Source organism: Loa loa (genome assembly GCF_000183805.2).
Source record: "Loa loa unplaced genomic scaffold supercont3.213, whole genome shotgun sequence".
Lineage (NCBI taxonomy): Eukaryota > Metazoa > Nematoda > Chromadorea > Rhabditida > Onchocercidae > Loa > Loa loa.
The window spans coordinates 20,325-37,391 of NW_018108393.1; the positions used below are offsets into that span (position 1 = coordinate 20,325).

The 17,067-nt window shown below is 30.5% G+C and overlaps 6 protein-coding genes across 6 annotated transcripts; 4 read left to right on the forward strand and 2 right to left on the reverse strand.

The window, feature by feature from the left end:
• Nucleotides 1-757: 757 nt before the first annotated feature.
• Nucleotides 758-1,200, forward strand: LOAG_06615 (hypothetical protein; the record flags this gene model as incomplete). The annotated part of the gene is made up of 2 exons (XM_003142151.1): nucleotides 758-1,005; nucleotides 1,104-1,200. Coding segments are annotated over 2 exons (345 nt in total), but the record flags the coding sequence as incomplete, so codon positions are not given.
• Nucleotides 1,201-2,954: 1,754 nt separating this feature from the next.
• Nucleotides 2,955-6,665, forward strand: LOAG_06616 (hypothetical protein; the record flags this gene model as incomplete). Its single annotated transcript, XM_003142152.1, has 6 exons — nucleotides 2,955-3,230; nucleotides 3,471-3,653; nucleotides 4,300-4,407; nucleotides 4,898-5,127; nucleotides 5,757-5,935; nucleotides 6,499-6,665. 6 exons carry the CDS (start codon nucleotides 2,955-2,957, stop codon nucleotides 6,663-6,665), a joined length of 1,143 nt encoding a protein of 380 aa, XP_003142200.1.
• A 1,919-nt stretch (nucleotides 6,666-8,584) lies between these two features.
• On the reverse strand, nucleotides 8,585-11,407 carry LOAG_06617 (KOW domain-containing protein family protein). The gene is made up of 6 exons (XM_003142153.2): nucleotides 11,234-11,407; nucleotides 10,730-10,855; nucleotides 9,841-9,994; nucleotides 9,552-9,670; nucleotides 9,124-9,263; nucleotides 8,585-8,829 (listed from the first exon to the last, which is right to left on the reverse strand). The coding sequence occupies exons 1-6, from the start codon at nucleotides 11,392-11,394 to the stop codon at nucleotides 8,690-8,692; spliced, it is 840 nt and encodes a 279-aa protein (XP_003142201.1). The 5' UTR covers nucleotides 11,395-11,407; the 3' UTR covers nucleotides 8,585-8,689.
• Nucleotides 11,408-11,987: 580 nt separating this feature from the next.
• On the forward strand, nucleotides 11,988-12,627 carry LOAG_06618 (hypothetical protein; the record flags this gene model as incomplete). The annotated part of the gene is made up of 2 exons (XM_003142154.1): nucleotides 11,988-12,274; nucleotides 12,489-12,627. The coding sequence occupies 2 exons, from the start codon at nucleotides 11,988-11,990 to the stop codon at nucleotides 12,625-12,627; spliced, it is 426 nt and encodes a 141-aa protein (XP_003142202.1).
• Nucleotides 12,628-13,506: 879 nt separating this feature from the next.
• LOAG_06619 (hypothetical protein) lies at nucleotides 13,507-13,827 on the reverse strand (the record flags this gene model as incomplete). Its single annotated transcript, XM_003142155.1, has 1 exon — nucleotides 13,507-13,827. One exon carries the CDS (start codon nucleotides 13,825-13,827, stop codon nucleotides 13,507-13,509), a length of 321 nt encoding a protein of 106 aa, XP_003142203.1.
• Nucleotides 13,828-14,747: 920 nt separating this feature from the next.
• On the forward strand, nucleotides 14,748-16,388 carry LOAG_06620 (ubiquitin-conjugating enzyme E2 2). The gene is made up of 3 exons (XM_003142156.2): nucleotides 14,748-14,931; nucleotides 15,235-15,493; nucleotides 15,960-16,388. Exons 1-3 carry the CDS (start codon nucleotides 14,793-14,795, stop codon nucleotides 16,003-16,005), a joined length of 444 nt encoding a protein of 147 aa, XP_003142204.1. The 5' UTR covers nucleotides 14,748-14,792; the 3' UTR covers nucleotides 16,006-16,388.
• Nucleotides 16,389-17,067: the final 679 nt, after the last annotated feature.

Consider the following 17,067-nt stretch of genomic DNA (forward strand, 5'->3'; position numbering starts at 1 on the left):
TAACTCACCAGAACTGAATAAGTTGAGCCAGATAATTCACCAGAATTGAACAAGTTGAGCCAGATAACTCACCAGAACTAAATAAGTTGAGCTTGAAGACCTGGTTTGAAATTTGATGAAATGTTTCAGTTCTACCAGTTAAATGAGCAAGCGAAGGAGTTTAGTGACATCAATTGACTGTCTGAGTGAAACATTTCGAACTAATTTTAGACTGGATAGCCTGAATACTTGAATTCATTGTTCATCTCCAATTGATCGATTGGCTATTTTAGGTGAACATTTAATCCAACTATTAAAACCTAAAAACTTAAAAACTGGTTATTGGGATGGGATTGATTTGAAGCATTCATTTGAAAACCATTGATCAAATTAACTAGCGGAACTTTTTGTTTTCAACAAATCCTATTTTTATAAGGCAACAAATAAAATCAGTGGAAACATATATGTGAAGATCAAGTTGGATAACTGTGGATAATTTCTGGGTAATAGTTATTTTACATTCGGGCAAGCATTCAGTGAAGTATCACTGCATTACCCAAGCTTGCGGATAGATGAAAGATTATAATATTATAATATAAATAACATTCCATTAAAACTGTGTAATGCTATTGAGATTATGTGATGTTGTTACAAATAATGAATCTATTAGATTTTATTAGCAAAAATCTCCCATCGGAATTTAATTAATTTCGGAACTTAAATTTTATTAAATGTAGCATTCTGTCCAAATAGCTTGGTTTATAAAATATATTTCCAGATATTAGAAAATGTTCAAATTGCGGTAATGCGTATGATATGGGATATTTCTAATGATAATGATAATAATGATAATTTCTGCCATGCAAAATTGATGATAATTTCCGGTGATAATAACCTGATAATAATTTTCGCCATGCGAAAGATGAAACCGCTATACGCTGCATACATTGATATACCGATGAAACGGAAGCAGTCCGGAATGACAACAGTGAAATTATTCCTATTAACCTATTCACCGGTCAAAAGGTTTATAATTTTACATATTATAAAGGAATTTTCAAATAAAATATCATTTTTCATACAAACATCGATGATATATTTTGTTGGAATAGTAGTACTTCCAGAACTTTTAACCGAATTAGTATATATCAGGATAATGGACGGAGTTTCATGAAACAAACCGGAATCGATCCGTATTATACAACGAAATATCGAAATTAACTGGATGGATAATTATTTTTCAGAAAATAAATCAGGTTGATGGGAAAATTGTATTACATCGAACAATATCAAGATAGCATATCTATGCATGGTATCAATGAATGATTATGTATGATTGAAATTCTGGAAGGAAAACAGCTATGGTATTCTTCTATTTTATATCATCTTTTTTAAAAATTTGTAAAATTTCTGAAATAAGACATCAGGATGAGTTGAAATTCTTCGAAAGAACTTATGATTTAAAGTATGTTGCAATAATATCGTAAAAATGGATCATTTTTAGAAAAAAAAGAAGAAGGCTTTAATTTAAGATTATTGAAAGGATAAAACCGTTAAATTAATTATCGATTGCGAAACACTTATTGAAAGATCAAAGATAATGAAGAAAATGGAAGAAATTAATAGATAGTGTAATATTGTTTAACTGCTAATTAATATCTTTCATATCAGATAGTTTGCTTTTTTTTTGCAATGTTTATAAACAAACAATAAAATTATAGCTTATCAAGTGATAATTTGCTTATGTTTTTGTCATTTTTAATTCTATGAGTAAGAAATGGTACTCACTCATTAAAGGTGTTAGTGGTATAAAGACTATAAAGAATAAAAAAGTAGAAAATCCGGAAAGATAAAACGTTACAGACAAAAAGTGTTTCATTCCGGAATTTGTTCATAGAGAGTGTTGGATTCATATCGATCATTATTTTGAATGGATAAAACGAACGGAATATTAAACTCAAACAGTTTACGGTATGAAGCCATTCTAGAAAGCTGATACATAATTGTTTCCTGTATACACCACTTTTCGGATAAGGATTCAATGAAATAAAATACCGGAAGTGGATTATACATCAGAAAACGTAGCATATTATATAGCTGAAAATTTCCAGGAACAGTTTATAATTATGAGTTTCATATTCTGTTGTATGATATAGAAATAATATTTTCTGAATTACTCCTCAGTAATTAACGCTATGATACAAATTCCGGTTATTCTCAAATGCAATGCGTTTAAATTCTGAGCATATGTTGAATTCCGGTAAAAGATACCTATTAAGGTTCTTTTCGCCTAATTTAGTAGAGGAATTTTCTGTAGGTCATTGTTTTTTTGTTTTTTTTTTCTTTTCGAATATTTCAGTATTTGCAGCAATGAACAGATCATGAAGGAAAAGAAGTAATATGTTAAAGGTCAAATTAAGTATAAAATGGAGGTGAGATTGACATAAGTAATCAAAGATCAACGATCGATGCATAGGTTTATATGTAGATAGTTAGTTCTTGCAAGCATCATTGCTATTGTAAAGGTTTGTCAATTCGTTAGAATTATTCCCAAACATTTGTCTTTAATTTCTATTTTCATAAATTTCAAAATTCATTCATAGAAACTGATTTTTTTCATTTTTTTTCAATTATACTAAAAATGAATTTTTTCATTTTTTTTTCAAATTCTGAAATTATAATGATATCTTATCAAAATGATATATTGAATGATAGAAATTTTTGGACAATATCAATGATAATTCTTACTAAAAAAAATGAGATTTAAATTAAAGAAAATAGCAATTTTTTTTCTTCCATTATTTTGTAAATGTGTAAATTTATTAAAGGAAAATTTTGCAATTTTGTACTTTTGCTTCTTATTGTTTGATAATTTTTTAAGTTTTTCATTTATTAAATTTCAAATATATTTATGTTGCAAATATTATTTTATATGGTGATAAATGTAAATTTTTTTCTTTCCTTTTTCATTTAAGATGGCTAAAAAAACAATAAGAAAGGATCAATTTACGGTATGGATAAGAGAAGAAAAAATTGGTTTATTACGAGAAAATTCGTTATTATGGAGAGTTAAACATGCAAAAAGAATGGGTGAAGATCCTAATCGACAAATCAGTACAGCGGGTCATCTAGTGCTAGTGAAAACTAAAATTGCATTAAGTAAATTAGGTCCAGCTATACTTGAAGTTCTATTCATTGAGAATCCACTGAATGAATTGGTTGCTGCATTAAAAGAAGTTAGCAATGAAACGGTAAATATTAATAGGAAAAAAAAATTCAAAAATTTAATTTATCAAATTTTATCGTCCTTCCTTTTCTTCTATTAATTCAAATGTATATTTTAATACTTTTTAAAAATTTATAAAATAATTTTTTTTATGAAATTTTCTAACGAAATATTAAATTTAAAAATTTTTTTTCTCTTTAAATGATCGTAAAATATTATCAGTTTAAGATTCCTTTTTTTTTTCTTTTATACGTCAATATTTTAGGTTCGAGGATTTCTTTCCGATTTGCGCTATTTGCTTGTGAGTGAATCAGATGCGGAAATTTCAGATATAGCATTTCTATTATCACATACATCTTTATTAACTGCATTTTCCTATAGAAGTCAACAGAAAGGTACTAGTGATGAAGAGTTTGAAGGTTTATTCCCGGCGCTTTCAGATATACAGGTTCTTTTTTTCGTCCTACATATTAGACAAATTGATAAAATTAATAAATGAATTTGATTAAGAAAGAATTTCGATTAATAATACATTAAAAAAAAATTGGTAATACAAAATGGTCACAAAATGGTCAAAAGAATTTGATAACACAAACTGATCAACTTATTACATCATAAATTATTCCAAACATTTTACCCAAATTGAAGTTGGTCCAGCAAAGGAAATTCAATTAGTTATTAAAAATTTAAATGTACGATTAGTGCGATAAATAAAATTCTTAATTTATCTTTATGTCTTTATTGCTTATTTGAAATTTCACGAAAATATCTTTATCATACCTTTATATGATTCATTCATTATATTATCTATTGCTATGATATGATAAGATCTTGAAATGAAGTTTTAATAATATTAGAGATATGATGTAATCATTGATAATTTAATCATTGGATAAATTCAATAACTAATATGATATTCTTTGTCATAGTAATACTCAATTGTGCAATCATTGGCCAATATATCATTTAGAGTCCCCTTATTATAATTTAATCAAGAAAAAAAAAGAAGCCATAAATAAAACTATCACTTATAAATTTATTTAAATTTTAAAGAAATAAGAAACTTTTTTTCGTTTTTTTCCTGTATGTTTCAGATTCGTTTAATTGATTTAAATGGAAGTTGTCCAACGAAGGAAATTGAATTGGTTATTAAAAATTTAAATGTACGATTGGTGCGATTTCACCGATATCCTGGTATAAATGTTAGTTTTATATATGTATGTATAGGTAGATGTGTATATGTGTGTATATATGTGTGTGTGTGTGTGTGTGTATGCATTTTTTTTCCATTTAAAAATTTATTAAAAGAAAATATTTTACAAAAAAAATTGTTTTTTAAAAGTATTTTGTATAAAAATTATTTTATTACCAAGATTTTAAATAAAGTTTTATTTTTTCGAGCTTTTTTTATGTTTTTTTTCACAAAATGCAAATGTTATCTCAAAATGTAAAATTATTCTTCCGTCTTATATTATTGAATATATCGACATTTTTCAAATTAAAAAATTATCAAATAATTTGTATTTGTCAATGAATAAATTCTATTTTAAATTAATGAAGGGAAGAGTGAATGAATGAGGAAGGAATGATTAAAAGCTATCAATGATACTATTAAAAGAATGAAAAGGATATTTTGATAATTTTCATTTCAAATAAGTTACTTTTTTTTTAATTTGTTTTTTTTCTTTTCAGGTAGAAACATTTGAGAATACAAAAATATTGAATTCTGCGGTTGAATTTGTTGTTGCACAAGGTGTACATCCTGGTGTTGAAAATAGTGGGATGAGATTTTTAAAACATTTAAAGAATGTTTTCCCAGCAATGAAAAATATTTATTGGGATTGGAGTATGATGATGCCAACCTTAACATGTGTTAATGATGAGGTTTTGGCTTGTCTAAATGAATTATTACAACTATATAAGTATGTTAATTGTTTTAAATTTCAAAATTTTTCATTTTTTCATTTAACATTTTTGGAAAAAAAAAGTCCCGCATGTTAAGCATAAATTGAAATGATAATTGTCGAATAACATAGTGTTATCGTTGAGTAAATGAAATTAAATTAACTACAAATGTATCAAGTCAACAATTAATTAAATGTAACTTCATCAAGATTTACCGGAATTACCTGATGAATTATTATTGTGATAACAGCAGTACTTATCACTCATACTATTAGATATCCATCTGATCGATATCAGTCATTTTATTTTATTCCATCCATTAGTTAAAGCTATTTTCTGGATTTTCTATTAATCATATTTTTTCAAATTTGTTTAATATTTCTGTGATATATGTTTTAGGAATGATTTCATATTTTATTTCAAATTTTTATTTATCATCTAAAATACGAAAAAAACGAAAGATAAAAAACAAAAAAATTGGATCGAATTTTGTCAATAATTTTTTAAAATTTGGAAATTTTAAATTGCAAAAAGAAAAAATTTTTAAAAAAGAAATTTTTTAAAAGTTTGAAAATTTTTATTTCTGAAAAAAATAAAAATGATTTTTAAAAAAAAAGCGGAAGAAAAGTAAAAGAATGAAATTCAGAGAAATGGAAATGAATTTGTTAGCCATTCTTTTCTTCATGTCAAGCGAAGGAAGTGAAGAAATAATGGAAGAAATTTGGAAACATTTGAGAACATTTAATTTACCAAATGCTCAAATGAGGAAAGTATTAAGAGATGACAAGCCAAATTACTGTCCACCATATATGTTCTTCATAGCTGGTATGATTGATTGATTTATTTGTACAGGAAATTTTAAGCAATTAATAATTGTTTATTATAAATAAATAAGGTAAAATATGTGATAGTAAATTGTTGTACTTTTAGATTATTTTCATTTTATTTATGACAATTAATTAGGTTAATTAACGTTCTGTTTCCAGGTGTAATATACTTTCATCATTTTAAAAATATTTGTTTTAAATTTATGTATTGCTCACAATAACAATGATAATATTGATAATAGTTGACAGTTGAAATCCCATCTAATCAATCTTTTTGTACTCATTTTTATACATTACACATTTCCTTTATTATCAACTAATCATTTCTTTCTTTCTTTCTCTTTCTCTTTGAAAAAAATAAAAAATAAAAAAGAGATGAAAATTCTTTTTTTCTTTTTTTTTTTTTTTGCAAATTTATAAATGGAAAATTATAATTTTCAATAAATGAATTGGGAAACATTTCTGATTTCCAATAATTATGTAAATTACAATATCATTTAAATGTATTTTTCAATGCTTTCTTTTTCTTTTTTTCTTCTATTCTTTCATTCCTTATTTCAGGGACATCCGAAAAAATTAGGCGTTTAGAGAAGATTGTTTGCGAGGAACGAATTGTTGAACCAGATTTACGACATTTTCTTTATATTCAAAATCGATCAATAAACATTTACAAAAATGATAATATTTATGAATTTATGGGATTTGATCATGAAATGATGACTGAATGAATCAACATATACATACCCTTCTTTGTATGGTTTAATGATTTGTCCTTTTCATTTCTAATTATTCCAAAATATCGTTATCATTTTGCAAGTTGAATTGAATATCAATGTCTAAAAAATGATTTAAATTTTCTTGTCGTTGTTGGAAATTTAAGAATGATTGGAGACAATAGCTGATATTGATTGAAGATAAGATATATAGAAAATCAATTTTACATTTATGTTTATGAAAATTATTTCATTTATGTCATACTGTATGTGTCCATATTCTTTCATGTGTCATACTGTTGAGTAGAAAAATATACAATAGCATATCTTGAAAGTTTCCAAAAAAAAAAGATAAGAGATAACAAATTTTATACGAAAGCAAAAACAGATTGAACTTGTAGCGTATAGGAATTGTTATTCAAGGCAACAGTATTATCCTGAAGATGATATGAAATCTTTCAGGGAAATATGGGTTTAACGAATTTTTGAAGATAAATATGTAGTAGTTACTAATTGATCCTCTTTACTTCGGGTTTTTTTTTCCGGGTATTTATATTTTCAAATTCCAGTTTTCATAATCGCAATTTTCTAATTCCCAAAAAAATATAGGACAGCGATCTGTGACTTTGGCCAAAAAAGTACTATTGATTCTTACAGGTTTTGGTATATTTATGTGATATTTTAATTACCAAACAGGAATATGCTATGTAAGGCAAGGATATTCGAAGAGTATACCAAAGAGTGGGAATGTAATTTCAGTCTGTAGTTTCAAATTCAGCTGATTTTCAAGATAAATTAGGTAAATTTAAGATCTTTTATCACACCCCACATTTCATCACGTCAAAAATAATTCTAAAAAGCGTACAGCTGAATTATCATTTATCTAATCCCTTTGAATTTACAAAAAATCGGGAAAAAATCGTAGAAACGGTAAGAATGACATACAAAATTATTTTGACGAAACAGGAACAAACATTGATACGTCAAACAGCCATCAGGGAAATCAACTACAGATGAAGCCTTAATCTAAGCGAAAAAATCAAGGGAAGTGGGAATTTCATTGTACTATATTTCCATTATACTATACTCCCTTTTGTATTCATGATAAAGCACTTTCCACCAATTTAACTTTTATAATTCTTTTAACCATAGCAACCAATTCTATCGCTGTATAGATGATAACTGCATGGCTATATCCTCCTTAAATTCATATCTGACCACAAATGTGCATTTTTATATGTGAAAAAGCAAGAAATTAAAATGAAAAGACTGAAATAGATAGGAAGACGGAAACGAACCCAGTTATCTCTGCTATTATGGTTAATATACGAATTTTATCGCAATTAGTTATAAGGGGTTTTTGGAAGCAGATAGTAATATTAATATATTATATAATAAAGAATATTATAAAAAAATATAATAAAAAAACATCACATATACCCACTACGGATAAATTGGAAAAAATATCAAAGCAAAATTCGAAATAACGACGGTAGTTTTTCCTTTTTCCTCACTGGAGGATACCTCGTCTTCCATCTTGCTCTGAATATATCGCATTCTTCCGTTACATTACTTAATTGAGTGATGAGTTTGCCCAGTTCAATGATAATGTGACAGTGAAATTTATTACATGATATTACATGATACAGTTTATCACTGATTAATTTATACAAGACACATTCAGCTCGATGTGCATTAACAATAATGAAAACATGATAACAAGTAACTACTAGCAATGCATGATCTCCGTATACTAAAATCTGTTCAAAAATTGAAAAGACAATTCTTAAATCTGAATCTGAATATTTTTTAAGCAAAAAATAAAACTCTACCATCATCACTGACGAGCTAATACTCAAAATTTTACTTGTAGTTTCAAATAATTGAGCCATACGTGACAATTTTGCACAATCCAAAAATAAACGTACCAACTTGTTTTGCTCAAATAACCCAAATTCCATGCGCCTTTTCAATTCAATTTACTGCAATTCCAATTACCAAATACTGCACATAAAAACTTTACAGCCTGGAAAACGAGTTCAATACCAGTATGTTGGTTGTAATTTACGTTTATCTTGAATACCCATTGCATCTGCAATTTCTTCCTCAAATGATTTGAGCACAGGCTTGTAGGTCTTTTCCAGGACAACTTCTGCAGGTGTATCCTTACCATCCACTTCTGCAACAGAAGTAAATGAAAAGATGCGGTAAACTATTTCAGCAAATAACTTTTCATTGTTGACGATTGACTGGAAATCATCTGATAACTGATGCAGAGTTTTCCTGGGATTTCTAGCTTTTTAAAAAAAAGAAAAACTAACGTTTTTTGGTGTAACATATCGATTTTTAATCTCATATTACAATGGAACTAACAGATAAAGATTTAATCGTCAATACCTTACCAGAAAAATCATGAGAGCCTGGTGTCATCGTTTCGGATATTTACAATCATTTGAAAACTAAACGAACATACCGACATATCGATCGGCAGTGAGGTATTCCGACGTAGCTTGGGCTAATTGTGGCATCGGAATTTGGAATTTGGACCTTTTGCTGATTCTGACATACTCGTTCCCTTCCTCATTTAATACCCAATCTGCTTCGCAAGGTTCACTAAAATGAAAAAATAAGGCAAACAGCCCACAACATCAACTAAGTCAGTTGACTGTAGGTGGACTGAAAAAAATAATAAGTCGCTTAATGTATTGGTTCTTTCTCAGCACCCGTACAAAATCGTGTGGAGCCCTTAATGAAGTAAATGACCAAGAAACTACACTGAATAACTATGGAGAGAAATTTCCGATTAAAGAAGGAATGAAACACTGCACGTCTCAGCTTTAATTTAGTAAAAAAAAAATAAAAACTGAATTGAACCACTTAAATTTCAACTGACAAACATACTTATCGCTGGGATCGACTAGCTTCACTTGTCCCTTATGAATATACAGAGGTTGCTCAACTTGTCGATAAATAGAATTTATGCCACATTCAACCAAGTTTTCGTAATCGTTAACAAGTTTCTGTAAAAATTTCCAATTCAAAGAAAGGAAATCATCGGACTACATGAAACAACAGATGATCTATTTAAAAGGTAGATTTGTAACAGTCGTAAAGAAATTAATAGTAATAAATAACTAATCCGTTTAATATGTTATCGATTATTATGATAAGAATATCAATTAAAGTTTACGGTATGTCTCCCTCTCACAAATACAGCATTGGTTTCCTTATTAACATGTGATACAACTCCAGTTTTGCCTCTGTCCTTGCCAACCATCACCTGCACCAAATCACCCGGAAATATTGTCCATTCCTCGGCTGGAATGGCTACCTTTTCTTCGTGTCTTAAAATGTTGTCGATTATCAGTACGAAAACCAAAATTTTAACGAAAAAAACGCCACTGAATCTAATGCCATCGATGTTATATTTTTTCCTTCTTCGACTAAATAACGAAGGTTTAATCCAGCTAGCTTAAACGTATTGGGTTTTTGCTTAACCGTTCAACATCCAAACGTTATTAATTTGAAATGCATAATAGCTATTCGTTTTATAAAGCTGCAACATTGGACGTCATAACATTTTCGACAAAATTATTACTTTTAAAGTACTTCTGCGTTCAAGATTAACCACAAATAAAAAACTGAAGACTTTGCAAAAAAAGAATGATATCTTAATTCATAAATTATTATAACCAAAGTAATTAAGCTTATAATTCCTCGTCATCAAATCAGTGCGCAATGATAACGATAAGGATAACTGATTTCCAAAATACGTCAATACAATCCGATATTGCGAAACATTAAACGACATATACTTTATATACAACTAGTAATTTCCAAAAGAAAAAAACAATAACTACAGCAAATACAGGTACTCGGAGGCTTAAAGTGGACATACTTTTCGCAAGAGGGGCTCATAGCATTAACCATTTAACCAATCGTTTTAATTCGCCCTTTGGTTCAGACTGTTAGTGGAACATATAGGGATTATTCAACTCAATCAATCGAAAATAAAGGAAACCCAATACCTTTCATTCTCTTGAAATATTTTTTCTGGAAAAACAAAAAGAGAAATTTACCTCAGTTCGAAAAATCTATGTCTTAATTTGTGCTGGTGATAATCATGTGCTCGTTGTATGTTTTTCTCAAATGCATCTAATTCCCAGGGACGCCCATCGGTTGGTACGTAATCATCGGGATGCAACCTGGAAATGTTTTCGTTGATTTAGGAAATCAACTCAAAAATGTTAGTTTCATAAAATATTCTTTGGAAAATATTACAGTTCACTACTTGGAAAATATTACAGTATATGTTTGTATACTCCCAAAAAAAATAAGAAAGAAAAACTGACTGAATTAAATCAAATGAATAATATGGGATAAGATTACAAAGTTACTAAAGAACATCATCTGTGCCACGTGGCTTTTCACTAACTTAACGCTTGTTGAAAATCCAATTCGAAAAAAAAAAACTGAGTACTTGTATATGAAGTAACTGTACTCGGGTTTGAAATTTGAAATAATACTTTTAATGTTTCGAATCTAACTTAACCGATCAATATGTTAAGAAGAAAAAAGCCTACGTCCAACGCACAATATCAGGTGCACCGTATCGATTGGTATAGATTTTTTTAGGGACTGTACGCTTCACTTTTTCTACATATTCTTTTGGCATGTGTCTAGCATAATCTAATTCCATATACGTTCGACGCACACTGCGTAATAGCACGCGAGTTGGCCACATTGTTTATCTGAAATATATGTTAACTGAAGTAGCTCAAGTATATATATTATTAATGATTCATACTAATGATGTCTTAAAGTTTACATCCTGAACCAATGAATTACGGCAAGCAAATTATGAAAAAATCATGATAAACAATATAGATTTGCGATGAAAATAAATAACAACCACTGAGAATTGCAGTAAGTAAAAGGAAGAAAAAGAAAACAATTATGATTGAGATATAATCATAATACGGTAATAATACGGTAAAGTAGCTTCCGGTCATGACGTCGCCCGTTAAATACCGGTGATGGGTTATTCTGTTTAGTTTTTCGATGTCACCATACTATTCAGTTGAAATTACCGGGATGTCGCAGGTGTTTCAATTCTAAAATACTGTTAGTATTTCCTCTTAATCCAATTGAATCGTTAATTTAATTGAATTGAAGTTATTTTTGAAAAGGAAAACTTAAAATTGGTGTATTTCGTAGTTCGAATAATTAGACGTGTGCCAAGTTCTGTAATTATTACTGAGACAATTAGACGTTGCTGAAACTATTAAATGCTCCATTAGTCATTGATTATGTGTTTGTTTTAAATTAGGGTTTGAAATGCCGAAGTTTCAAAATATAAAAATTGTTATGTTGTTTCGTTTGAGGAAAACTTCAACAAAAATTTCAATTTTACAATTGGAATTCGTTTCCTATGCTGAAATTTTGTATTCTATTGCTAGTAAACAGTCACGAAGTGTGATAGATTCCGAGGACATTTTAAAATCAATTTCACTGGAAAAATTTCGTAAATTTCAAAATGAAGTGTACTTTCGAGACGAAAACCTGAATGAGGTAGAAGTGAATGGTTATGGATGGACTGGAGAAGCATTCCGTTGGTTCGTGCGGTGAGTTTTAGGTTGCAGTGCAGGTTGCGCGAGTTTGTTCGCATCCGGTAATTCTATTATTCGGCCATCCCATTTTCAGTTTATGTCACGGCGGGAAAAAGAGGTGAGGTAACAAACATTTGCGCGTAGAGTTTGATATTCCGGCAAGAATTATCCTGTTTTTCCGGATTTATGGCATTCCGAAAATTTAGTCATATCATTCGGTTCGACGTAGAAACAAAAATGATGAAGTGACCCACAGTAATGGTGATTCATGGCGTCATCGTACAATGACGTCATCGCGACTAGATATCCAGGTAGCACGTAAGAGAAAGGGGATGGAGAGAGACGAGCATGGAAGAATTGGAAATTGATTATTGAACTATAAGCGATCTTACTCAAATCCCAATCTCATTTCCTTCTTTAGATATTTCTTCCATGATTCATTCCGGAATTTTCTCGTTCTTGTTTTTTTGTTTTGCAAAAATTTCTCTGTTGTCGGAAGTTTTTTTTCTTGTTTTCGTCCTTATTCTTGTTCTTGTTTTTTTTCTTTTTTTCTGGTTCATGTCTTTTGCAAAAACTTCTCTATTGTCGGAACTCTTTCGTCCATTTCCGGAATTCCTTCATTTGTTTTGAAATTTTCCTGTTTCTTTTTTACTGAAATGCTCTCACTAGATTTTTTTTTGCCTTGGTCTGTTTTCCGGTCATTTCCGGTCATGTTTTCCTCCAATTTTTTTTTTGCAGTTTACCTGAAAATTCCTGCTCATTTCTCAAAGCCTTCCACATTCATTCTTCCGGAATAAAACTTTAAGAAATTTTCCCGGTTATTTTTCTGCTACTGTGAAGCATTATCCTTTAATGCTGAATAGAGGAAAGATGAAATTTTCGGCAGATGGCAAATACTCTGCAAAATTTCCTATTGTATTACCGAAACAATCATTTACTCTTCACTTCTCATAACTTATATTTAGATGATTTATTGGATGGCCGACAGTTGCTGAAAATTTTGCTGGTTTATAAATACCCAAGAAAATTAAATGGTTTTCCCGGTTGTTTGAATTGCGGATATGTCATAAGCTAGAAATGGGTGGTATCTCTTCGACATTCCGGGATGTCGTCCGTCATAATCGATCCACGATCGAAATGTTTCATGTCTGCACTCTCGTTCGTTCATCCGTTTCATATTATCTCAGAGATTTAATCCAAGATCAAAGGTCATCGTTGCCATCAACTCTGTTGTTTGTTTAGAAATATCATATATTATTTAGCTTATCCAATGAAGACATAACACTATTGTTGAGTAACAAAATTCGTGTCATACAAAGGATTGCACATATTTTTCCATGCGTGTGCATAGGAGTGGAACTTGCACTTGCACTTGCACTTGCACTTCTGGAAGCGATATGATGCAAACTCGTTCTCAGTGCATCTTGATCATATCTCAAGCTAACATAGTCGTATAGCCCTGCTGTAGCGCTCTTCTTTTCAGTGCTTTGTTCATTTTCCGTTCGATGCTGACTGACAAAGATTTTGCTTATGTCCACCCACCATTGGTTTGCATTTTTGCAGCTCATGATACATTTTATATTTACTATCAAATGATTTAATGATCAAATGATAATATGTCCTTCAGTAGGAGTCAAACATCGAAATTTTACCAAATCATTCCTTTTGATCCACTAGGTTAAACAGCGGTTCGAACTATCCGAATTTCCGATGTCCACCGTCAAACTAAGGTTTTTTAGAGCTTGCTGAACTATTTGTGACAATTTTAAAATTTCTGTGTTTTGTCACGCTTTCTTTCAGGGAATCATCTTTGTCGTGATAAGATGGTATCCTGATCGAATCCCACCTAAATTGGCTCTTGTTAGTAGGAGCGGTCTATGTAGAACGTTTCCCAACACTTTTTCAGCCTAAAATTTGCGTTGTTAGCATTTCTCTCTGATGAAAAGTCAGTTTTCTTGTACTATTTTATGCTACTGGTTTAATTTCAGAATAGAAGTTATTCTTTTTTCTCAGGTTTGAAACTGGCAACATTTACGTTGAAATGTAGTGTCACAATTTTTTTGTACTACATTTTCATGTGCTTTCTAACCACTTGGTTCGAATTACACCTTCTGTAAAATGTGATTTCTCGATAAGTGTGCAAGATATTTGCATAACACTATCTCGATATGCTTTTTCTTATCCATTTTATTGCAGTTCAATAGTCTTCTATACCTGAATTTCCTTCTACCGTTTTTGATCTATTTTAAGAGATGATTTTTGCTTACGACAAATTCTCTATCCATTATAACAATTAAACACGTCATTTTTACGACCTACCAGATGTTTGGGGAGGGGGGAGTTTTAATGTCTCTTTAATCCTAGAAGTAGGTCCCAAGAGTTGGTGATGTAATCTCTCTCATCTCAACTTACTGCTGATGTTTTTTTTTATCACCGATCGAAAATCTTTTTTACAAGAAAAATCATAAAATTATTTACTAACATTTCCTTTTAGTGCTGGAACCGGCCGGACATATATTGGCTTTAGTGTAAAATGGCACTTAAGCGAATCCAGAAAGAGCTTCAGGATTTAGGTCGTGATCCACCGGCACAGTGTAGTGCAGGCCCCGTTGGTGACGACTTGTTTCATTGGCAGGCGACAATAATGGGTCCACCGGAATCACCCTATCAAGGTATATCAATTTTAGACTTATATGATGTGTATTGTTTCATTGTTTCGACATTTTAAGTTTGTTTAAGTACCTCATGTGATATTTGTATTGGTTGGTCGTTGTGATGTCTCATTTTAGTATATGATAAGCTATTTTTTTTAGGCGAAGTTTAAAAATAAAAAGTTAAAAACGTGTGACTGTTTTACTCGTTCTCTTTCTCACCTACCGTTAAAAATGTCACAGCTGCCTTTTCTAGCTAGTTTCAACTTTGAAAATAAACAATGCAATTTTGTTTTTTTCTACACTTTTTGGAAAAGGATTTAGGTGGCGTCTTCTTCTTAACGATTCATTTCCCGACGGATTATCCATTCAAACCGCCGAAGGTAGCATTCACGACGCGTATGTATCATCCAAATATCAACAGCAACGGTAGTATTTGCCTGGATATATTGCGTTCTCAGTGGTCGCCGGCGCTTACCATTTCCAAAGTACTTCTGTCTATTTGTTCGCTTCTTTGCGATCCAAATCCAGATGATCCATTGGTACCGGAAATTGCTCGTGTTTACAAAACAGATCGTGATAGGTAATTTTTCTTTCCTTTTTTTTAAAGAACGTATGTAAAAAATTCTCTATAGGCGAAGCCTGTTACTTTAGTTATTTTAGTATGAATAGCCGTTTTTAAAGATTTTGTCAGACTACCGAAACGAACAGCAAGACCGTGATGATGTCGAGAGAGGTTGAACATCTATTACGGAAAAAACTTTTGACTGTACTGTCTGATTAGATTTCGCGAGATAGGCCACTACCTTTGCATAACCACTGAATGACAACGTTAATTCTAAAATGGTCGTATGCCTGCGCAGTCAGCCAAGTTAGACTTCCTGTACTTAAAGTACCTAAAGTGTGAGCTCATAAGGTTGTTAGCTATGTAGTCCGGATATCGCTTTTATCGGAATATGAGAAATTTAGGTTATACCACAGCGATTTTTTTTTTTATTGGTTTCCGTTGGATTCATAATTTTTGGAATAATTTAAATCAGTCATTGCAGGTATAATCAATTAGCTCGTGAATGGACTCAGAAATATGCAATGTGAAAGCCGAAAAGTAGCGGGTCGCGCGCGTTTAGGTTACACGTGTACACTACCATTTGAAAATACCAGACGTGTACATGTTTAATTAGTTTTCTTGTTTAAATCGAAGAAAAAGTTCACGCTGTTTGTTATTACAACAGAATAACTCTCTTATAAGTGGGCAACCTTTTGTCGTCTTCACTCAACTATAAAGTTTTATTGCTACAAGTTTCTGATGTGTTTAGTTGGTTATTTTTCATCATATTTTGGTGCATGAAAGGAAACACTTTCAGCAGTCAGTGTTATTCAGGTTAATCCTTTCCCCTCAATCTATTGCGATTCAGTTCTGCTTCTACGATAAAATCATTGAGTTTATTGTTTTAATACCTCTGAAAAAAGAGATCCGTATTTCTTCCCTTTATTTCCGTAATAAATAGAGTTTTCTTATAAAGTGCAGCTGGACTTAACGCCGTAATTATTTTTCCAAATCGATCGTTTATTAGTTTTGTTTCTTAGTCTACATGGGCACTAATGGTACATTCAGTTATCCTGCAAATTACCATCAAAAATTTCCTTTTAGCGAAAGTTTTTCAAGTTTACCCAATATGTAAGACCCATATTACTTTACCACTGTATATGAAGATGTGGAGAGGAGAAAAAAGTTCGATATATCCCATATTTCTCCTTGATTTCTTCCTTCATTTTTGATCGGCTAATCCATTTTCTCAAAATTATAATTGGAAAGATCTTGATTTGCTTATAAAAAAATTTTGAAATCTTCGATTAACAGATGAATGTGCAATATAATAGTTCTAGTTATGAATGTGCAATATAATAGTTCTAGTTCAATGGACATCTTTGGTCAGTGAATATCAAACAAACTACAACTATGTTAATAGTTTCATCGACCAATATGACGGATGTTAAAAGATTGCTTGACATCTACTAAAGCAATCTCTATTTGATGAAAAATTTAAATCAGCTAGTATTTTAAGTAATTCCAATTGCTCTAGAGTACAAATATTCATCACAAAGTGCACGGTTCATAGCTTTTTTCTTTTCACGCACAGATTATGTCATCATTAC